Source organism: Lontra canadensis, unplaced genomic scaffold, assembly GCF_010015895.1.
Source record: "Lontra canadensis isolate GAN:19392208 unplaced genomic scaffold, GSC_riverotter_1.0 scaffold57, whole genome shotgun sequence".
NCBI lineage: Eukaryota > Metazoa > Chordata > Mammalia > Carnivora > Mustelidae > Lontra > Lontra canadensis.
In genome coordinates this window covers 13,166,342-13,190,654 of record NW_022631051.1, presented here as the reverse complement: position 1 = coordinate 13,190,654, position 24,313 = coordinate 13,166,342, and the positions used below count along the sequence as shown (strand labels likewise).

The window sequence follows — 24,313 nt, the reverse complement described above, 5'->3', positions numbered from 1 at the left end:
AGAACAATTCTGTGAGATATAGCTCAGCCTGTCAACAGTGACACTGAATAAGACAACACAGATGATCCCTTATCCACATAAAATCCACCCAGATCCCCACAGATTACAGTCTCCAAATAAAGAGAATGTTGGCAGCCATATTTCTCCCTAACATGATAAAATATCCCATAAACAGTTACAAACAAACTCACCCTTTACCCACAAGAGGATACAAAAGACATCATTGTCTGCTAGTGATCTTTATTTTTGTCCCAACCATTTTGATATTATGTAACTTCAGTAATGAGATATAAAGTTAACTATTGTTAACACATCTGATGTTAGATGATAATGGCATGAATGAACAGAAACATGTGATTAATATATATCCAAACCTATTCATGTCAGCATAAGGAAGAAACATTTATTACTTTTATCCTATTCATTTCTGCCACTACTTTGGTCACTGTGGTGTCTAGAATTACCTTCTTCACCGCCAACTCCATATTCCTCTTCTTCTCAGCAAATACCTGAGCTAGTCATGATTCCCCCCCCCCATGACGAAACTTTCACTCTGGAAGATTGGTCCATTATCTGACCTGCTGAATTGGATTGCGCTGAATTGATGACTGTCATCACAGTCCCATATATTAGGGGATCTCCTGAATGCGTATACTCATGCTTATCCTAATCGGGTTGTAGACATTCGATTCCCCACGTCATCATGAAACGCCCCAGACAGTGCCCCCTACTTCGAGTCCCTGCCAGGAGGAGTCAGAAGGAACCATGACACTCTCCACAACCAGAGCAGGGCAGTCATACTTCCTCCCACCCACCCTAGTCAAGTTCTGCTGCAAAGAGCCCAGGGTCTGAATCCAGCACACCTGAGATTCACTCTTGGACTCGCCCCTACTTTCTTCTGTTTTCCTGGTAAACTAGCCTCTCTGGGGATTCACTTTACCAGCTGCAAAATGGGGAAACTTATACTGCTGTGAGAAACACTTGTTTTCAAATTAAAGGATACAAAATATTGAAGAGTTTAATTAGGCAAATGCAGTGAGATCTCAGTGAGTTCATCTTGGTGTTGGAGTCTCCTGTCTGCCTCTGTGGGTACACAAGGAAAGGTTTTTGGCAACTCTGTGACCTGTATCATGTGCAAATATATCCAAGTCTGAATTAGCTGATTCCCAATTCACCAATCCACAGACAGAGTAGTTCAAAATCCTGCCACACCAAATTCCAGGAGATGTGAGTTGTAATAAAAATTAAATCCAAAGTGATTAGCCCATTAATAAACACCCATCTTATTAATAAACACCCACCTTACAAATGGGCCCTTTGCTATGGATCCCAAAAAACAAGATCACGATTGGATGGACAAGAAGGCTCACCATTGTCCCAGACATGTCACATTATCCACCTGATTATTACTACCATTTCCTTTTGAGGACACAGTATGGTAGACACTGATGTAAATTTCTGCCTCGTTGTCTCTCATCTGTCCCCTTAGAATTTGCCTCTGTCTCTAGCACAGGTCCTCTTCATGCCTTCCCACCACATCCCATATGTGCTAAACTCATTCACTGTCAAACCCTCCTCAACTGGGTCCATCCCTACACACTGGGAATACTGAGGCACAACATCTATGACTTGCCCCAGGAACACTCCCTTGGGACAGAATCTTCCATCATCTCAATGACAGAATGATGAACAAACGTTCTAATGAGAAAGTTCCACAATCTAATGACATGGGAAGCATGGGATCATGGTGCTTCTGGGGAAACAGAGGGGATACCACACAGGAGGACAAGGAAGGTAATGAGGTCACAGGACCAACTTCCCTATGTCAAGTGTTGTCTGTAACTCTCAGAGGGCCCTGCCCAGCCCCATGGCCAGGCTCCAGAAACACCACAGAGGGAGACGGGACAGACTGCCAGCAGGGTGGGCACAGAGAGTTTCATGTGGTGTGATCCCTGGGAGGTACCTGTGATCCCAGACCCTGCAGACAAAAGGTGGTAGTCTGACCTGAGAGCTGGCTGGAGGAAGCTGGGGACTCCCCTCTTCCTCCTCAGGCAAGTCTTCTGATCTCACCACTTGTTTATCATGTAGGAGCTCAGAAATGGAGGAATTTGCATAAGTACTAACAATCACAGTCCCAAGGGCCTGGAATGGAAGAAGAGAGGCTGGTGTGGAGCCCAGCAGTGTTGTGGGACTCAGGAGGCAGAGCTCTGGGCACATCCATCATGGCCTGGACCTCTTTCCTATTCCCCGTCCTCACTCTATGCACAGGTTCTGTCCCAGGCTGCCCACACACTCAGCCTGCACAGGATTGAGCTGGGTCCTAAGTGAACCCTGAGCTCAGATCAACAAGGTTCAGTATTGGGACCGTGGGGTGAGCCCCTGCACTTCACACCACCCTCTCCTCTTCTGTCTTTTCAGGCTCCGTGGCCTCCACTGTTCTGACTCAGTCTCCCCCCATGTCAGTGTCCCTGGGACAGACGGCTATCATCATCTGCTCCGGAGAGAAACTGACCAAAAAATATGCACAATGGTACCAGCAGACACCAGCCCAACCCCCTGTGAATGTCATTTATAAGGACATTGAGTGTCCCTCTGGGATCCCTGACTGATTCTTGGGCTCCAGTTCAGGGACCACACACACCCTGACCATCAGCAGGGCCCGGGCCAAGGACGAGGCCAACTATTACTGTCAGGTATGGGACAACAATGGTAATGCTCACAGTGACACAGGGAGATGAGGACGTGAGACACAATCCCCTTCCACATCTGTGCCACGCACTCCTTCAGCCCAAGGAGGCATGTGGACAAAGTGGGGAGTAGGTCTGAACCTGGTCCCTGGATCTCAGGTCCCCAGACCTCCCTCCGCACACAGGCTCTTCAGGGGATGGATCAGGGGAGGGAATGCACAGAGTAATTTTATCTATGTTTCATTTGTGACTATTGGTAAAGAAGTGACTGAACATGTAAGAAGAAACGGAAGATATTTTTTAAAGACCAAATGTTTTCAAATGTCCCTAAACATAAAGTACATGTGATCTGATGCATGCTGTGATATTGTCAGCAGATTTGATGCTGAAAGAGAAAGAAGGTATTAGTGAACTTGATTTCACGGCAATGAAAACTCTTCAAGTGAAAAAGAAAAAGCAAGCACTGAAAAAAAATGAATAAAGATCAGGGTACTTAGGACAACTTCACGCAGCCTCAAGTGTGTAATCAGAGTAACTAGGGAGAGAACGTGGGGAGCAGTTGGTAAATAGAAAACATTTGAAGAAATAAAACCCAAAATATTCCAAATTTTGTGAAACCTATTAGCCAGTATATCAAAAAGTTCAAGAAACTTCTGACAAGGGAAAACAAGAGATAACACCACACACCTCAGAATGAAATTGCTACAAACCAGTGATGTAGACGCTCTCACAGCGAGAGAGGAGAGACCAGGTGCTACAGAGGAACCAACAAGGTGCTGGGAGTACCTTTCTCATCACAAGCTGTGTGAGCAAGATTACAGAGGAACAATGGTTTCAAAGTACTAATAGAAAACACCTATCCACTTTGATGTTCACCGAGAGATAATGTCATTGAAAGGTGAAAATAAAATCAACCTTTCTCAGCCTGCATCTCACAGAACTGATCACCCACAGGCTCTCAGCATAAGTGACAGTAAAGGACACCCCTCACACATAAGGGTGACCAATGGAAATGTGAATCTATAGTATATATAGAGTTACAGTAAGTATCAGATGTCAGAACAATATTGATAAATATAGTAAGATTTTATAGATTCACACTTATAAAAGGTAGTCAATTGTTTAAGCAGAAATAAGAACTTATGTAGTGATTTATAATGGATGGAAAAATAAAATATATGACAATGCCAGCAAAATGGATGGGGGAAGAATGTCATGGGAATTATATCATGACACAAGGAGGTACATGATAAGTTAAATGTGCCATTAAAACAAAATCATCTGAACTACAAAGATAGGAGCTAGTAAAGTTAACTAGTTGTGATTCTCCAGAGACTACAGATCCAAAAGTCATGTATCTCATCTACACCTAGATGTGTATTCATATATTGCACACACACACACACACACACACACACACAGAGAGAGAGAGAGAGACAGGCAGATAGACAGACAGACAGAAGTTATGTGAAGAAATTGGTCCTGGAGTCCTAGGGCAGCAGGTCTGGAAGATTCAGGGAGACCAGAAGACTGGAGGCATAAGAAAGAATGATGTTGCAATGTGTAGTCAAAATTTAGTCATTAACAGGTCAAATGATATGTTAACAGGAGACAAAAAGAAAAATCAAACTTCCAGAGATGAAATAAGCAACGTCTCAGGTCACAAAGACAAGGTTTGAGAACAACAGCAGGCAGAAGAGAAATATGCAAGGGAACCAGAAGACAGCACAGACACCGCAAAGTGAAAGAAAAAAGATTTAAATGTGAACAGGGAATCACTGACCTGGAGAGCAACTTTATCAATGGAATAGGGTGTGATTGTGTCAGAAGAGGAGAGACGGTGGGATGGAGAAGATGGGAAAATATTTGAAAAATTGTTGGCCAAAATGTTCCAAATCTGATGAAAATTGACAAGTGACAACTCAGAATCTCAACAAAACTGAAGAACAAGAAATCATTATAATAGTCATAAAAAACCCAAACCCAACAAGATCAAACATTTAAGGCAATGAAAAAGAGACAGTCTTAGAAGCAGCCCGAGGAAGACACCTGTACTCAGGGGAACGAAAAGAAGAGTTTAGTGGATTTTGCATTGACGGAAACGTCTGTGAGACACAGTGGATTAACATCTCTAAATTACTGGAAGAAGGGGAAAACAATTCTTCATCTAGGGAAAAGAGTCTTCAAAATTAAGACTGATTAAAAAATTTTTCACATATACAAAACTGACAGAATTTCTCATCAAATGACCCATACATAATACCAGCAAGAAACAAATGGACTTCCCTCAGGAAGGAGAAGGTGATTCCAGAAAGAATCTGAATCTACAAAGTGAGTGTAAACATCAGAAATGCTAACTATTGGGATAAAAATTAGATTTTTTCCTTATCTAAACCTCTATAAAAGATAATTCATTGTATATACCAAATATAACAACAATGTATGTAGGAATTTCAAATGTAGGTAAAATTGCATGTATGAAAATCATAGCAAATAGGCTGAGAGGTAAGAGAAGTCTATTATCAGGTTCTTATATGCCATATAACATGGTATAACATCACCAGAATGTAGACAACTCCAAGTCACTGATCATAAGACAGCAAGAATTCATAGCTCATAAACAAAACAAAAAAACAAGCATAAATAACATTTCATTACTTTTGTTAAAAACAGACAAATGGAAAGAGGGAGCAAAGAACACATGGGACAAACAGAAAATAAATCCATGGATGCTATATTTAAATGATGCTACTGATCACATGCAGGAAATGGTCTGCACCACCATTAATAGACAGACATTGTTGGATTGAGTTTCACAGCAACACCCAAGTAGATGCTGCAAATAACAACTCCACAGTACATGAAATGACACTAAAACATAAGCAAACTTTCAGGACAATTCCCACTAATTCTGCTCCACAATGTGGGACATGAAACATTCTCAGGGAGCAGATACAAACTCTAGGAAGATGAATTGAGCCAGAAATAATGAGGCTGGAACATTTTCTGTTCTGTATTTTACACACAAGAGAAAAGAAAAAATATTCACAGAGCATATTGCATGAGAATAGCTAACAGAAATGTCCTCACATGTCCCTTCTCATACGAGCCTTTAAGATTTTCGAATACAGAATGTCAAGTGTTCCCCTATGGAGCCCAGAGGTGAGCACCTCTCCACATGAACCAGATCCATGAAGCCCACACAGAAGCAGAGATTCTCTCCAGCAGACTGAAAAGGAGCATTCTCATGGGGACCAGAGAGGACTTGAGAGAGGTTTGGGGCGGCCAGGCTAAGCAGCAGACTGAGGAGAAAGAAATCTGAGGTCCCCACTATGGCCTTGCCCCTTACAAGATGCCCCCTCCTAACTCTCTCCCCCTCCTCACACCCCAGGTCCTGCCCCAAGCACTGACACAAGCTCAGCCCCCACAGGACTCTGCCCATGACCCCGGCCCTGAGCTCAGCCCAGGGGATGCTGCAGGGGTGGGGCCCTTGAGAATGAGTCCCACAGGCTCCTGAAGCTGCAGAACTGATGGGCCCCTATAATAATCAGCTGTCCCCAGGGGTTTGACCATGAGATCCTGTCATTCCCACTGCTCAAGAGAGAAAGGAGAAACCAATAATACAGAGCAGAGCCAGCAGGCCCCAGACCAGGCCCCACCACAGCCAAAGAGCCTCCACCATCCCCACAGATTCTCCAGCCCTAACCTAGGACACCCCCGCTTACTCTCCCCATGCACAGGCTGAGGGGGCTCCTTTAGATTCCAACCAGTTGGGGGATGGAGGCCAGGGACACAAGCCCGGTGGCCCGGCCTGGCCTCAACCTGCACTGGTCAAGCTCTGCCCTCGAAGATCCCTGAGTCTGAATCCAGCACACTGGAGCTCCACTCCTGGACTCACTCCCACTTCTCTGTTTTCCAGGCCTCTCTAGGAGACCTTTCTAGCCTCTCTAGGCATTAGCTTCAGCTGCTGTGAATGGGGAAGCTTACACTCAAGTAAGAAACACTGTTCTTTTCACATCAAATGAGACATAATGTTGTAAGAGTCTTACTAATTAGGGAGACTCCCTGTGAGTTCAGTGAGCTGACCTTAGAGTTGGAGTCTCCTGTCTTCCTCTGTGGGAATCCAAGGAAAAGTTTTCATCTGCCCTGTGACCTGCATCATGAGCAAATAGATCCAAGTCAGAATTAGCAGATATGCAGTTCCACAAGAATCACAGATTAGGCTACTTTACAGATTCTCCAACACCGAGCTCCAGGAGATACAGGTAGGAATAACAATAATAGTAGTAAATACAGCAGCAATAAAGAGTAAAATAAAGGTTTGCCTGCTCAACTGAATTTAGCACCAGAAGCATCACCTGTTGCTCTGATGACCCAACTACACGGATAGGGATGCAGGAAGCATCGGTCCTGATTCCTAAATACACAGGAACCTGGTGGCCGTGGGACATCACACAGGGTTGTCAGGACACTGACCCATTTCAAATGCACTAGACTTTAGCCTGCACTCTCCTTTCTGAAACAAGACAGCAGCTATCCAGGGCATTTCAACCCTGGGACAGGTACAGGAATCCCACCTGTTCTGAATCCTGCATCCTGTATGTGACATGTCTCTGCTGTGAAGGGCAGGCCAGTGGGGCAGCTGCCCGTGGGAGACTGGAAACCATGGTCCACACCCTTTCTCAGGTGACAGGTGCTATGGGGTGACAGGCAGCAGAGCTGCATCAGAAGCCACAGGACAGAGGCTGGGATGCCCAGGGGGAGGTCAGAGGGACACCAGGTCTGTGGGTCAGCAGGGGTCCAGAGTTCAGTCCTCAGAGACTGTCAGAATGATCCATCTGAACTCCAAAGACTTCAGGGACCATGATCTGAGGGTCAGAGAAACACACAGTTACTAACCAGGACACTGACAGGAGTCCTGACACAGTCATCACCTCACCTGGAAATTCCAGTCACCTCATTCTCCAGCTGAAGTCCCAGGGAGCTGACCCATCTGTGCTGGGTACATCCAGAGACACACTGACCTCTCACTCTCTGCCTCTCCTTCCCCTCCTCCAGGCAGACTATGACCGAGAACTGTGGCTCCTTGTTCATAAGTGTCTCTGGGAGGGGAGGGAGGGGGGGGTCACTTGGACCCCTTTGTCCCTGGAAGGAGGGTCTGCAGACTCCTTGTGAGAATGTTTCCAAGGTGAAGTGATTCCCACAACCTCAATCCACATCTCTGATCCCTGTGTTGTCCTTGCTTCAGTGACAGAATCCAGTTCCCAGGAGGGACCACTGACTATCCAGTCTCCAGATATCACACTGTGTGCAAAGAAGTGACCATGGGGAATGCTCCCAGAGATACAGAACTTAAAGTGAGTCCCTCAGTCAGGCATGGCTTCTGGCACTTTTCACAAGTTCATGTGAGATATGGATGAAAAAATGAAAGGTATCGAAGTGTTGAGATGTAGGTTGCTGGAATGCTGTGGGATGGGGTGTCACAGAGACAGAAGCACAAAGTAGAAATAGACTGGAGGTAGTGATGAATCTCCAACAGCAGGTGAATGTATAACAGGTAAGTTCCCATATGCACCGTGATGAATAAATGTTAGAATAACAGAGTTTTACGTTCCGATGACATGGTGAGGATGAGACCAGAGTGCAGCTGGGAGACACAGAGGACGCGTGAAGCAGGAAGAGTAGACCCTGAGACCACAGGACACCTTTCCCTGAATCAGGTCTTGTCTGTAGCTCTACAGGAGCCCACCTAGCTCAGTCCCATGGCCAGGCTGCAGAAAGGCCTCTAGTGTTGACCCAGCTGCCCTGTGCTTAGTGACCCTGGGACAGATGGCCATGATCACCTGTCAGAGAGACAGTATAGAGTTGTATAGAAATCTTCAGTGTGCAGTGGTATCAGCAGAAGCCAGGACAAGACCCTATCTGGTCATATATGACAATAACAAGTGCCCTCAGGGATTCCCTGATGCTAAGATCCAACTTGGAATACACGGTCCCTGCCCCAAACACCAGCAGGACCAGGGCCAAGGACAAGGCCGATTATTACTGTCAGGTGTGGGACAACAGTAATGCTCACAGTGACTGAGGCAGACAGGGTTATGAGACAAAATCCCCTTTCTTATCTGTGTCACACTCTCCATTAGCACCTGGAGCACTGAGGACAAAGTACAGAGGTCTGGCCCAGGGCCCAGATCTGAGATTCCCAGACCTCTCTCCCAGCACAGCCCTCCAGGCAGCCTCTGCACCGAGTGGATCAGGGGTGCCTGTGCAGGAGGCAGGATGAGGCTGTCATGTTTCTTGCCTATGTACTTGTTGGGGATGAAAGGTCAGGCTGGAAGGACAGAGAGACATCCACGGAGACAAGACAAGCTCAAAGTGACAAGGTGAAGTCTCAGCTTTCACCGAATAAAATCATTGTGGTGTTTCTGGGTGGAAGCAGTTCTTGTTTAGAACTAAGACCTCTAGGGCAGCAGAGTGTATGGTCATGGTACAAGGAGTAAAAATTTTGCTGTGGATCACCCGGCATGTCAGTGAGTATGGACGTTCCCAATTCCACCTCTTCATTCCTGGACCCATCAATGCTGGCTATGACAGAAACAGCTCAGATATTGGATACAGATTTAATGCAAATATAACCTTCTGAAATGTCTTGCCACAGTCCCACAAGGTATTGTATGTGACTGGACAGTAAACAAGTATGCAAGAGGCAGTAGTCCATCATGCCAGCCAGCTGTTTTGAATGGTGGAGAACATGGTAGAAGCAGTAGTTCTGGTAGAACCAGAACCATGGGCATCAACACACTGCAGCCCTTTTCTGATGTGAAATGTGAGCCTTGGACAGAAGCCACACTGAATACTAGAACAGTGGGCGAGGCATTCAGTAAGTCCAAGGGTCACAGTTTGGGAAGAAGCACTGCAGTGAAAGAAAGCATGTTCCTATCCAGAATAAAGGTCTCTTCCACCAAGAACAGAGTGATCGTTTCCATGATGGAAGAAGTCTAATGTCATTCACCTGCCACCAGGCTCCTGGCTGATTCCCAAGGGGATGGTCTCATCCTGGGAAATCTGGGATGGTTTCTGCTCTTGGCAGATTGTTCCCTCAGAAGTAGCCATAGCCACGTCAGCCTTGTGAGTGGACAAACCTAGGGATTATCCCATTAATAACCTCCCAATGTGCAACATGGCCACTTTACTATAGGGCCCCTGGACAAGTTCAAGAGTGGATGGACAAGAAGGCTTCACCACTGTCTGATGAATGTCACATTATCCACCTGATTATTAACACCATTTCCCTCTGAGGACACACTCTTGTGGCCATTTTCATGGAACAAAAATAGCTCTATGTTCATTTGCAGGTGGGTTCTCCTCACACATCTCTTCCTCAAACAGCTTTCACCACTTTCCTTTTCCTGTTTCTTCTAAGTCTCTAACCATCCATCCACACGGAGTCAGAGAACATAGGTTAGAAATAAGCCACTTCTGTCCTCCTCTCTGCCCAGGTGAAATAAACCAAACATTTTGCTCAAATGTTGCCTTATTGAAAAATTGTCCATATTGTGCAGGGGTGTCCCAGATGAGTGCTGCAGGACTACAACTGTTAACTAGCAGAGTTGGCTGCACATCACACAGGAACCGCTTAAACCAACCACGGTGTTTCCTCTGGATCAGATGTTCATAGGGTTGTCCCCACTGGGTCATAATTGTGCCAGACAGAGCAGAGACAATGCAGTATGTGTTGGTGTCATGGTCTTCAGACCTCTTCCTCATTCAACTCACCTGTGCCTTCAGGACCTGAGAAAGCCTGATCTTGAATTTACCTCTTCTGTTGGATGATGGAGAGATGCTGTGAATGCCCAATTCCCTGGCATGGTTGGTCTGATAACACTCAGCTCATGCAGGCAGCTCGATCACATAGTAACTTAGTGGCTAGTAAGGAGCATACAGTCTCTGTTAAGGTTCAGTAGCAAGCTAAAGCATGTATCAGTTGGCTCTTTCTAATAATAGAGATGTAAAAAAAATGGGTAAGCTGCCATCTATTTCAGTTCTAGGAACACTGTCATTGACTGATACCAGTGTGCTCTGTCAAATGAGTGTGATTATTAACTTGATCCTGTCATTCATTATGGTAATCACACACCTTATCATTGGTGATAAAATGGAACTGCATGTCTCCTAAAAATGCAAAGACCCCCAAAACTACAACTTTGGCAACCAATCCAGAGTTCAGAATCTCTAGAAAACATATGTGTATATATCATACATATATATACAAATATATCTCCAACATAAACATAGCAGACACAATTAGGGTATATGTGCACCCATACTCACAAATATATTCAGATACATTTGTGTGTGTTGTGTGTTTATAAATACATGATATAAAGGTGTGTGACAGGAATTTGATGTCATGTGGAAACACACACACACAGGTAAGCCATCGAGAAGCCACAGTGACTGTCAGCTAAAACGAGCTCCCATTTCTCACTCAGTTTTCAGGGAGGTTCACACAGGCTCTTCTTGTGACTCATCTTCCCTGGAAATATACAACATTAAGAATCTAACACATCACACCTGCCACTGAGTTTTTAACTTATGGGAAAATATTGCCTTGGAACTCAACTGGCATTGAATCAGAGGCACATAAGGTCCTCACTGTCCCTGTGTCCTCACACAAACCAGACTCTTCCCCACAGGGACTGACTCCAAACACACTTCAGTTCTTGTCCCTTCTTCCCATCCTGACAGCAGCCCGAAAGTCCCCTCTTCAGAGAAGCCTCCTCCAGTTTCTCCACACACACAAACTGCCTGTCATTTGGTCTCATGTCATTTCACTCTCTGTACGTCCCCCAAAACTGCACAGGTTCTTCTATCATTTAATTAATTGCTTGCTTCTATTAGTTATTATACCAACTAGCCAGGTAGTTTTTAATGCAATGCATGTCCATCTCACTTGGAAGCATGAACATTCAAGCATGTATTTTCCTGCAGATAGAAGTTAAGTCTGAAGACGGATGCTGGTTCTCCAGGAACTACCAATTCCATGAGGTCCCAAATCCTCTCACTGTCTCTCCCACCACCACTACTATGGAGGCTTTTCTTTGCCTTGTTGTTGACAACAGAACTCGGGCTGGCTACCACTGCTCCAGCTATCATAAACCAGTAAAAGAGAAAGAGCACTGCATAAATCTAGTCTGATTCTTTCATTCACAGACAAATTCTCCAGAAAGATCCCCAGCAGAATGACACATTCATGGGCTAGTTCTAGGCCACAGGGTTAATACTGATTTAGACAGACCTGAGAATAACAATAGTGGGGCTTCTCAATGATTATAGAAGGCAAGATGCAGATGGACAGGGTTGGTGGCAGTGTCACTAAAGCAACTGTGTCCCCAGTGCTGCTCCACCCAAAGCAGGAATCTGAGAAAGACTCGTGTCTTATTCACACTGATTTCCCAAGATGGAACCTATGGAAGACCAAGCTGGGTCTGAATAAATGTTTGTTGGGTGACTGTCCACTAGTCTCTGTCCTTGAAGCCAGGAGCCATTATCACACTACTTGATGCTCCAGCAGCTGGATCAAGTAAGGCAGTCCCTGTCCTGTGTCCCCTGGTGCCCAGCCTCCAAACTACACCCATGACCACCACCACCACAGAGACATGAGCCCTGATACCTCAGATGGGTCCTACCTTCACATGAGTCTCTTCCTATTTTCATGGATAATCTGACTCCTCCTTCCTGGTTTCAAGGCTGGCAGGGGCCCTACAGAGAAGAGCAAACCCTCCCCTGGGCCCAGCAGTGCATGGATCAGGGGGAATCAGCATGTGTGAGCAGTGGATCCTGAATCTCCACCTGGACAAAGGATTTCCCTGCACCTCCAGCTGCAAGTGTGGAGCAACCACCAGGAGGCAGCAGAGATGGCCTGGCAGTAGGTCATCTAATGTAAAATTCTGACTCGTGGCCTCTCATCTCTACCCTGTAGAATTTGTCTCTGGCTCTAGCACACGTCCAGGACTTCATGACTTTCCACCCCACCCCTATTCCTGCTACACTCAGTCACTGTCAATCCTTCCTCAAGTACTGGGTCTGTCCCTGGCAGAGGGTAAACCCTGGGGATACCGAGGCACAACATCTATGACCTGTCTCGGAAGATCATTGGCACAGAAACCTGCAGCACCACAATGGCCCCCTAACTCCATGTACCTCTGGCAAGGGAGTAATTTTGTTCCTGTTCTGATGTTCACTACTATAAACCAGGAGTAGGACACTCAGTGACCTATAATCCTCTAGTACCTACAGAGTAAATGTTCTATGCTGGGTTCAGAAACTGCAGACAAAATCCACTTCACAGGTCTGCTGTGATCCTGCCTGTCCAGGAGCCAGGTCAGGACAGAGAGAGGCATAGAGTTTGGACCCCAGACTATGGGAACACAGTGTGAAAGAGAATCCCCTGGGCTGAGGATGGGTCTGTAGGGATTGCCTCTCTCATCTCTGTGTCCCTTGGAGCTGAGCCCATTTCTTCTTTTTCTTCTTTCTTTCTTTTTTTATTAACATATAATGTATTATTTGCTTCAGGGGTACAGGTCTGTGAATCATCAGTCTTACACAATTCACAGCACTCACCATAGCACATACCCCCAATGTCCATAACCCAGTCACCCTATCCCTCCCCACCCATCTCCCAGCAACCCTCAGTTTGTTTCCTGAGATTAAGAGTCTCTTATAGTTTGCCTCCCTCCCTGGTCCCATCTTGTATCCTTCTTTCCCTCCCTACCCCTCACGACCTTCTGCCCTGCCTCTCAATTTCCTCATATCAGAGAGGTCATATGATAATTGTCTTTCTCTGATTGACTTATTTCACTTAACATAATACCTTCTAGTTCCAACCACATTGTTACAAATGGCCAGATTTCGTGTTTTGATGGTTGCATTGTATTCTATTATATATATAGATAGACATATATGTATATCTATCTATATATAGATAGATATATCTATATATCGATAGATATATCTATCTATATATCGATAGATATATCTATCGATATATAGATATATCTATCTATATATAGATAGATAGATATACATACATACACATACACACACACACACACACACACACACACACATACCATATCTCCTTTATCCATTCATCTGTTGATGGACATCAGGGTTCTTTCCATAGTTTGGCTATTGTGGACATTGCTGATATGAACATTTGGGTGCCTATACCCCCTTTGGATCACTACATTTGTATCTTTAGGGTAAATATCCAATAGTGCAATTGCTGGGTCATAGGGAAGCTCCATTTTCAACTTTTTGAGGAACTTCCATACTGTTTTCCAGAGTGGCTGCACCAGTTGCATTCCCACCAACAGTGTAGGAGGGTTCCCCTTTCAGAGCTGAGCCCATTTCTAAAACCGCAAGACTCCTCAGCAGAAGCCCCAGAGCTCTGGCTCATTTGCATAACCTGCAGGTGTCTGCAGCAAGAGCTTAAGAGAAGCCACTGAGGGGGACGCCTGGGTGGCTCAGTTGGTTGGACGACTGCCTTCGGCTCAGGTCATGATCCCGGAGTCCCGGGATTGAGTCCCGCATCGGGCTCCCAGCTCCATGGGGAGTCTGCTTCTCCCGCTGACCTTCTCCTTGCTCATGCTCTCTCTCACTGTCTCTCTCTCTCAGATAAATAAATAAAATCTTAAAAAAAAAAAAAAAGAGAGAGAAGCCACTGAGGAAAACCGCCCAGCCTTCAGCCTCAGGAACCAGCACTATGGCCTGGATCCAATTCCTCCTCGGATTTCTGGCTCACTGTATAGGTATAGAGTCCAGGCTCACACCCATCCCAGCCCCGGGTTCTGGGACACTCTTGGCCCTGATTCTGAGCTCAGAACTGGACTGTCAGTCGGGGGCAGGATGATCAAGACCCTGCTGTGGGGTAAGGGGCTGGTGACAACGCCCCACTGTACACCCTGGCTCCTTGTGATTCCCAAACGGCTGCACCTGCCCAGAGAAACAGGCTGCTTTTCATTTGTTCGAGGGCTCCATCCATACCAGGCAGGCCCAGGGCACCCAGAAACTAAGATGACAGCAGGGTGGAAATGGCCTAAGGAATTAAAAGAGCTCATTCCAGGAAGGTGGGCACATACAGTGGAGATATCCTGGCTGTAACCCCACCTCTCATCTTCTCTCTTGCAGGATCCATGGCCTCCTATGTGCTGACTCAGCCTCCCTCGATGTCAGTGAACCTGGGACAGACAGTCAGGATCACCTGTGGGGGAAACAACATTGGAAGTAAAAATGCTCAATGGTACCAGCAGAAGCCAGGACAGGCGCCTGTGCTGATTATCTATGGTGATAGCAAACGGCCCTCAGGGATCCCTGACCGGTTCTCAGGCACCAACTCGGGGAACACGGCCACCCTGGCCATCAGCGGGACCCATGCTGAGGACGAGGCTGACTATTACTGTCAGGTGTGGGACAGCAGTGTTAATGCTCACAGTGACACAGGTAGACAGGGAAGTGAGACAAAAACCCCTTCCCTGTCTGTGTCACACTCTCCTCCAGCCCCAGGAGGCCTGTGCACAGAGCAGGGAGCACTTCTGGCCCAGGTCCCCTCATCTGAGATCCCCACACCTCCCTCCCCATCCAGCCCTCCAGGCAGCTCTGCACAGGGAGACAAGGAGAGCATTTACAGCTGACGGCACTAGGCTACTTGCTTCACTGGGCCTGGGTGTCATCTACAGACAGAGGGCCTGGGTAGAAAAAAGACACAGGGAGAATTCTGTCTAGTGGTCATGATCCCATCATTTCCATGTGGTGGTCGTGAGCTAATGCTCTCCCAACTGATCAGATTACAGTTCAAATTGCCACAACTCATCTGAGTTCCTGAAGCTCTGGGAACATGAGAGGAGACTCCTCTACCAGAGTGGAGCAGACGGGTACAGTAGACACTGAGGGGTCACCCACATCCCCTCTTCTGGGCTCACACACGCACCCACTGCTTCCTAGAACCCCTGGCCACCACAGGGGAGCTCCTCACTAGAACATCCTGCTGGTTCAGAGATCTGCTCCCCCAGGTTTCTGTCCCTTCTCAGAGAGCTTCAGATGAATGATCTCCAGAGGCCCAGAGTCCAAGGCCCTGCCTCTGGCTCAGATGTCCTGAAAAGTCCCAGCTGGAGAGCTCCCTGAGGAAGGAGGCTCCTCTGATGGCTCACTCTCTGTGGGTCACTCTTCTTCTGCCCAGGCGGATTTCCCTTCTCCTTCCAGGTTTTTACACATGCACTTCCCTATCTCTGAGTCTGCCTCCAGGAACCCAATCTGAGATGGCCAGCATCCTGGAGACAGTCCTCAGGAGGCCACTATATATATCCACAAAGCTGGGATGTCTCCCCAAAATCCACAAGGTGCATGTCCAATCTCCACCAGATGAGATCCTTTCTTCTATTTGTATATGAGGAGAAAAGATGTAGACACACTAGGTGCTCTGGGTTCTGACAGACAGTTGGAGAGTCACATCTATCCTGATGGTGACTGAGTGACATTGGGACAGTTGCCTCATCCTCCACAGTGGCCAGAAGATACTCAACCACAAGGGTGAGACACACAAGGGGTGCTGCCTCACTTCTACCCCCCACATTTTACACAAGGAGCCTTCTTTACACCCACCCTACCCAGAAATATGGACAGAAAACAATTTTATGAAACGCAGTCCAGTCTGTCAATGCTGACACATAAGAAGCCACCAGAGTCCCACCATGTCCACATGAAATCCACTAGATCCACGCAAACAACAGTCTGCAAATAAAGGGAATATCAGTAACCTTGCTTCCACTTGATAATATGCAACTATCCCACAACAACCACAAATAGGTTCTTTCTCCCATAAGAGGATACAAAATACACTTTGTCTGCTGGGGTACTGGGGTATTTATTTTTGTCCCATATGATTTGATATCTGAAACGTCAATACTGAGATAGATAGTTTCCTGCCATAAACACACCTGTTGTTAGATGTTAATGGGATGACACAGGTGGAGAAAACATAAACATATGATTACTATACATCCAACACATTCTTACAACATAAAGAGAAATGTGTGTTACTTTTGCATACTCATTTCTGCCACTACCCTGTGTTCAAAGGGCACCTACAACTACTTTCCTCACCACGCACTCCTTGATCCCCTCTCTTCAGAGAATGCCTGAGCTAGTCCTCATCCCAGCCAGCTGGAAGGATTAAACCTTCATTCTGGAACATTGGTCCATTTTCAGACCTGCTGAATTGAACTGTGGCACATTCATGACTGTAACCACAAACCCAGGGACTACGAGGGGATCTCCTGAATCCATACAAACCCCCGCTTGCCTCACTTGTTCAGTGGACACCCAGTCACCCCATGACAGTCACTATGAATCACCCCAGCCAGCACCCTCACTGTTACTCCTGACCCACTCCCAGGAAGCGCTGAAAGAAATAAGGCTCTGACTCTGCTCACAGAGCCGTGCAGTCAGTATGCCCCAGGGATCACCATCCACAGCACACACTCCATATGGCTGGTGAAAGTGTTCATTCTGAAACAACTTCTCAGATCATACAGGGTCTGGAGTTTAATTCAAGCTCCCTAACCCAGAGCAGGTCAGTGAAGCCCCATGTCCCAGGTGGCCAAGTAGGAACTAGGGAGATAAGAAGAAGAAGTGAGATTTTCGGGATGCCTGGGTGGCTCAGTTGGTTGGACAACTGCCTTTGGCCCAGGTCATGATCCCGGAGTCCCAGGATCGAGTCCCGCATCGGGCTCCCAGCTCCACGGGGAGTCTGCTTCTCTCTCTGCCCTTCTCCTCACTCATGCTCTCTCTCACTGTCTCTCTCTCAAATAAATAAATAAAATCTTTAAATAAATAAATAAATAAAAGAATAAATAAATAAATAAAAGAATAAATAAATAAAAGAAGTGAGATTTTCCACAGTGCCTAGACCCCCACCCTGTGAAGCACAGCGAGCACACAGTCCTGGGGGGATGGGGAAGGGGTTGCTACCCAAGATGCAGATGCAGCTGCAGCCAGACTGGGTGAGGCCCAGGCATCTGCAGGTGGGACAGCTCCCCAGTGAGCCTGTGGTACTGTTCCTCAAAGGATCCTTCTCTGAGTGGTTTCACCACTGTTCTGCTGCTGGTCCCAGCTGAGGTGAGAGGCCCACAGGGAGGCACAGTGGAAGGCACAGGTGCCCCACTCTCCCTCCCACTCAGGGTCCTGCACTCACTGTGTCCACATTGCGCCCTCCCTTTAGAGGGCTGTGACAGTCACTTCTGACTCAGCTGTCTTCCTCCAGCACCATTTCCTCTCCTTGCTTACAGGCTTTGTGCCTACCCTGACCTGACACTGACTCCCTCCATGTCAGTGGCCCTAATCAGGCCCAGGATCCCTGCTCTAGGGATGAGCTCAGGCATGAACATACCTCTTTGGCAGCAGCAGAACCCAAGCCTGGTCCCCCAGCTGGTATATATACAGATATGAACGACCATCCGGGGCTGATTCTGAGGATGGAACATAGATAAATGGCCCCCTGAGCATGACCAGGACTGAGAGCCAGGACTAGGCTGACCATTGCTGTGCTACTTAACATACCATTGGGAGTGCCTGGCAGTGACTCAGGTGACATAGAAGGATGGGGGATGGGACACAAACCATCTTGCCATGGTCTGGCTCTCACTCTCATCTGTCCTCTGAGCAGCTGCTGGTCAGGCCTAAGAGCATGAGTCCTTCCTAGTCCTGGCCTGGAACCTGAAGGATGGGAGACTAGCAGGTTTCCTGTCCTCAGATCTGTGTTTACCCTACTGAACAGTGGAAGATGGGGCGTGGGGCTGCTCTGTGGGCACTGTAGTCAGGTTTCACTGTAGATAATACAGACTTAAGGTGTCATTATATATCACATGGGTCCTAGATTTAATCACATGTCACTCAGGTGGGGAGACAGCTGTCTCAGACACCATAGTCCTGCAGGAATTTCTCTTCTCCTTGGGTACAAGCAGCCTGGGTGGGCCCCAGAGGCCCTGTGTCTCCTTGTTTTCCTGGACGAGGTTTCCTACAACCTGAAGGGCTGCCCAAAGCTTACTGAAGAGGGGACCAGGCCCCTGCTGCTCCAGGCACTTCCCTTCTTTAGGTTTTACAGAAACTGAGGAAGAAGAACAGACACCACCTTGAGGCCCACCTTCTCCTGGCACCACTATCCACCCACTGCCCCAAGTCACCTGCACCAAGCAAGTCTGACCCTTAGCTGACCTCTGACCCACATGAACTCATTCCCACCCCCTTGTGAGCCTATGTGGTGGCCCGAGCTGCATTAGGGCATTACTGTAGCTCTGAGGGAAAATAACTTTTCCATTATTTGAAGAAATTTGTATCATAAGTTCAATTTCTCTCCATGATTCTCTGACTTGTGGTTTTGAAATTGGTTGTTAGAGTAATTGCATGAGGTCAAGGGAACAGATGAGGAATTTATTAAGAAGGAAGAGGAGAAGCTTCCGCCATTTCCACCCTGGCTTGTGTTAGAATGATACCTTCCTGGGAGTAGGAGACACAGAAGTGAAATCATTTTCTCCTCACAAAAGAATGGAGAATGCGATTGGAATCTTTCATCTAAATTTTACTTAATGACCTGATCAATCAGAAACAGGATCTTGGGTGGGAATCCCTATGACCGAAATAATCATTCCAGGGATTTTTCAAGTGAAAGGATCATGAAAAGGTCCCTCTAGGGAATTACAACCTGGAGATTTCCACCAGAGGCTTCTTCAGTGAGGACAATGGATAGCCTGGCACCTCCCTCCCTGGTCAGTGGGGCAGTCACTGTGCCAAGAGCAACAGCGCCCCCGCAGGCAGCTGGCAGCTCTGAGAGGAAGGAGCTGTCTCCTTCTGGGCCTGGACCATTCTGGCTGAGGTTGTCCCTCATCCCCTCTCAGTCTGAGCAGCCTTCCTCACCTGTTGCAGGGGACGGCTGCTGCCTTGCACTTACCAGCTTCTACTCTCTCTCTCCCTCTCCAGGGACTAGACACCTGCACTCCTCTCCCTGCCCTCCTTTCTTGTCAGGTGCACCCTCCCCTCATGTTGTTGCTCAGCTCAGCCAGTCTGTAGGCATTGGGGAAAGCAGTGACAGGTCATCGCGTGGGACAAGACAGGGAGACAGGGCCAGAGGCACGTGCTGCCTCTTAGTCACCCTGTGACTGCAGTTGGATAAGACTGGAGGGGAGGAAGAGCAACTACTACCCTGAGTGTCCTCAGCCCCCAGGTGACCTAAGGCAAAATGGGGCTGGTCTGAACCCACTTTGTGTCAAACCTGTCCCCACCTCAGCAGCTTCCTCATAGAGGACCCTCTATGTGCCATGCAGCTGCCCTGAGAACCTGATTTATTATCTGGAAATTACCTCCTTCCACACCAGACACATCCCTCTGTGCCCAGAATGCTCACCTTAGAAGAAAAGTCCACATGAGCCCTGAACTGGGTTGGAATCCCAGGTCCCTCAGGTTCCCCATCTTCCTTCAGATTCTCTACAACAGTCCCCAAAGGCACTGACTGGGCTTTTCCCACTCATGTCTCACTACTTCTTTCTTCTTCCTGACCTGAGAGCAGCTCCTGGACTCCCTCTTCAGGATGGGCCCTGACCTCTGATCATGGAGCAGCCTGCCTGTTCGGTTCTGTCTCATCTCTGGATCCATGTTCTCCAGCACAGAACTTGCCACTCATGCCTTGGTCCCCATTTCGCCCGGAAGTCTTGTCCACTGCAAGAACACACTGATGAACAGCAGAGACGGAAGAGTGGAGCTTACTTTCCTCACAAAAAGAAGTCTGAGGTAAGAAGGGTGTTGTTTTCTGGGGGCTCACTAATCCCATGAGCACCCACCGTCTCACTAGTGTTCCCTCCTCTTATCCCTACAATGTTGGTTTTGCTTCCATTCGTATTGATGATGCACCCTAGGGAGTGCTCAGCTCCAGCTCCTACCCCATGTTCCTCAGGAAAGGTGCTGCTGAATCCCATCTACTTTCTTCATTCGTGAGAGCAAGCTTCATGACACCCATGGTCTACACTGGGCCATATGGTCAAGCGTGACTGCCAGGGACCTGACAAAAGCAAGCTTCTGACTTTCAATTAGATGTAGGTGACAATGTACATGTAGAAAGGAGTCTAGTCTACCATCTGGGTCTGCACACCAGTGCGTCTATTATTGGGCCTCACCCCCAAGATGGAAAGCCCTGAGAGCAGATTCTGTGTCTTCTTCGGGTCAACACATGAGGGGGAATGTGTAAGACAAAGTGGGTGAGAATAGACATTTGTTAGGGGATTTTCTCTTGTCTCTTTGAGGATTGAGCAGCCATTGCCTCCCTGTTGGTGCTGCACTCACAGCTGCATCAGGGAGAACCAGCCCCTGAGTTCTGTGTGCTCCAGTGCCAAGCCCCGGGACCACCTGTATGACCTCCACCACCCCACAGACATCTATGGGGATGTGTCAGGAGGGCCTTGCCTCTTCAGTCTCTAATAGGACTCTTCATGATTCATCTGAGCCTGTCATGGTGGGTCTATGGCTGGCACAGGCCACACAGTGGAGTGGATTTCCTCCCTTCTGGTCAGCACTTCATGGATCAGGGAATCACAGCTTCATGAGTGGATTCTGAATTTAAACCTAGACAGAGGACACCCTTGTACCTCCTGCAGCCAGTGTGTAATAGCCACCAGGGGGCAGCAGAGGTCACCTGGGAAAGCCACCTGGACAAGGGGAGGGTCTGGGCATCAGAGGCTCTAACATGCAGGGACTAGTATTAGGACCTATCACCTGAAGGAAAGGTGTCCGTTTCCTAGAGAATTTTACTTCACACTGATTTCCAAATCCCACTGGCTCCAGGTCTCTTAGATTTGTCTTTTCTGCATTTTCTTACTCTTCTGGCATAGGCACTACAACTGTATTTCACCAGCGCATGGCAAAACACGGACACTGTCTAGCATTTTTGCCAGAATTATTCTATATGAGCCTGTCAGCACATTGGGAACACTGAAACACAGCATCTCTGTAGTGACCCAGGAGCTCACATCAAGGACAGAAACTTATAGAACCACAGGGACTCCTGGAATACTGTATATGCCCTTATTAAGGGTGACATTTTAATGGGTTCTGCCTCTCTGGAGCTGTGCTTGGGTTGGGACCCTACCATCTTTGCCTTCTCATTTCACCTGTAGAATGGGTTCATAATATTCAGACTGACCTCACCTCTGAGTGCTGCTATGGCCAGACCTACCCAGGAGCTGATGCAGGACATAGGGGTAGAGATATCATCCCCAGATATGGGACCAACAGTTGAAGTAAGAATTCTTGGGCCAATGATTGGGTCTGCAGATGCTGCTCTCCTCTTCTGTGTGCCCCTTGGTATTGAGCTCTTGTCTGAAACCACAAGGCTCCTCAGCAGCAGCCCCTGAGCCTTGGCTGATTTGCATAACCAGCAGATGTTTCCAGCAAATGAATAAAAGTGACCTGTATGGAAAACCTGCCAACCTGGACCCTGAGAGCAGAATTGGGCCACCTCTACCACAGCCTGAACCCTTGTCTCCTCAGCTTCCTGTTTCTGCAGAGATACTAAACCCATGCTCACACACCTCCAGCCCCATAGATCTAGAAAAAGACTGGACCTGATTCTGAGCTCAGCAGGGGGCTATCCATGGTGGGCAGGATACTCATGATCATCCTGCAGGATAAGGGGCTCATGGGCTAAAACTGAAAGGACAATGATCACTGGGCCTCCATGACCTTTGAAGAACTAAACCTGCAGAAGTAAAAGGGGCGGGGGGTTGTATTAGATCACAGGTTCCATCCCCCTGTCAGGACCATGGGCCCTTGGGACTGAGATTGGGGTGAAGGGATACCCTGTGTTCCCACAGAATCCCTGGAGCTCAGTCTAGGCTAGGCAGCTAGGAGTATCTCTTGGGATGGGTAGTCCAACCCATCTTTCATATTTTTGTCTTCCAGGCTCCATGGCCTCCTACCTGCTGATCAGCCCCCCTCAGTGTTGGTGACTCTGGAACAGACAGAAAGGATCACCTGTGGGGGAAAAAACATTGGAAGGAAAGATGGTCCGTGGTACCAGCAAAGCTGGTCCAGGACCCCCTGCAGGTTATCTATGGTGATAGCAACTGGGACTAAGGCATCCTTGACCGATTCTCCAGCTCCAACTCAGGAACATGGCCACCCTGACCATCAGCGGGGCCCATGGCTGAGGATGAGGTTGAATATTACTGTCAGTCATTTGACTGCAGTGGTAATGTTCACAGTGACAAAAGTAGACAGGGAAGTGAGACACAAACCCCTTCCCTGTTGGTGTCACACTCTCCTCCAACCCCAGAAGGCCTGTGCACAGAGCAGTGAACTGGTCTGAACACGTCCCCACATGTGAGATCCCCTGAGTTCCCACTCCACCCAGCCCAGCAGTCAGGCTCTGCATAGGGTGGATCACACAGGAAATACACACAGATATTAAAACTATGTGTCACCTGGGACTGGCATAAAGGAATGACTGAACAAGTTAGAAGAAGATATAGAGACATTTTTTAAAGATCAAAATTCTTTTAAGCCACAAAATGAAAATTACATGATCAAAAATACACAGGTGAGATTGTCAGCAAAATTGATGCTACAAAAGTAAAGGTTAGTGAATGTGACTACAGGGCAATGAAAACTGTTAAACCTGAAACAGAGAGAGAAAAGCTGGAAAAAATGAATAAAACCTCTGTGCCTAAGATAACTTCATGCAGCCCAAAGAGTGTGATTAGAGTAACTAGGGGAGAGAAGGTGAGGATCAGGAGTTAATAAAAAAAATATTTCCGGAAATAATAGCCAAAAATATTCAAACTTTAGTGACTACATAAGCCAATATATCCAAGAAGCTCAATGAAGCTTGGGCACAGGGAACATGAGAAACAGCACAGCAGACATTGTAATGAAATTGCTACAAACCAGTGATGCAGAAACTCTCACAGCCAGAGAGGAGAGTCATGTTCCCTACAGAGAAACTAGCATCCTGGTGGGAGCACATTTCTCATTGTAAGCCTTGTGAGCAAGAAAACAGAGGAACAATGTCTGAAAACACTAAAAGAAGAGAACATATAAACCTCAATCTCTACCTAGTGATAATGTCATTGAAAAATGAAGACAAAATAAAACTTTTCAAACCGCAAGCCTCACAAAACTGATCACCCGCACACTTTCCCTACAAGTAATAGTAAAGGATGCCCCATAGGAACAATGACAGAGAGAAATATAACTCTATGAAAAGCTATAAAAAGCATCAGATATCAGAGCTATATGGATAAATAGAAAAAAATTTATAGTTAATGTCTGTAAAAAGTAGTCAACTATTTAAGCAGAAATAATAGCAATATGTTTTGATTTATAATGGTTATAAAAACTAAAATATATGACAATTTTAGCAAAAATGATGGGAAAAGAAAAATCATGTTATCACATTCTTATGGTACCTTATGGCATGAGGTACTCTGATGAGTTAAGAAGTGAGGATTTGCACCCTGAAATAAGACATTAAAATCAAAAGAGTTGAACCAAAAAGAGTAAGAGCTGGTGGAGCGCCTTCTTTA

The 24,313-nt window shown here is 47.0% G+C and overlaps 1 protein-coding gene across 38 annotated transcripts in view; it reads left to right on the top strand.

Moving 5' to 3' along the window:
- Positions 1 to 24,313, top strand: part of LOC116878497 (immunoglobulin lambda-1 light chain-like) — a 115,419-nt gene that overhangs the window by 37,856 nt on the left and 53,250 nt on the right. For 5 of the 38 annotated variants that reach the window (XM_032876070.1, XM_032876061.1, XM_032876076.1 and 2 more), the window contains exon 2: positions 14,880 to 15,169. The exons of 15 other annotated variants lie outside the window; for them this stretch is intronic. In XM_032876070.1, coding sequence (XP_032731961.1) covers positions 14,880 to 15,169 — 290 coding nt within the window. Of the gene's footprint in view, positions 1 to 324; positions 334 to 6,567; positions 6,572 to 8,140; positions 8,147 to 10,260; positions 10,265 to 14,879; positions 15,178 to 15,595; positions 15,601 to 17,409; positions 17,413 to 17,495; positions 17,502 to 17,794; positions 17,803 to 18,411; positions 18,418 to 18,942; positions 18,948 to 20,696; positions 20,705 to 22,063; positions 22,073 to 22,298; positions 22,306 to 24,313 lie in introns of all 38 variants that reach the window. 18 more of the 38 variants (XM_032876056.1, XM_032876059.1, XM_032876057.1 and 15 more) reach the window with 15 other exon arrangements.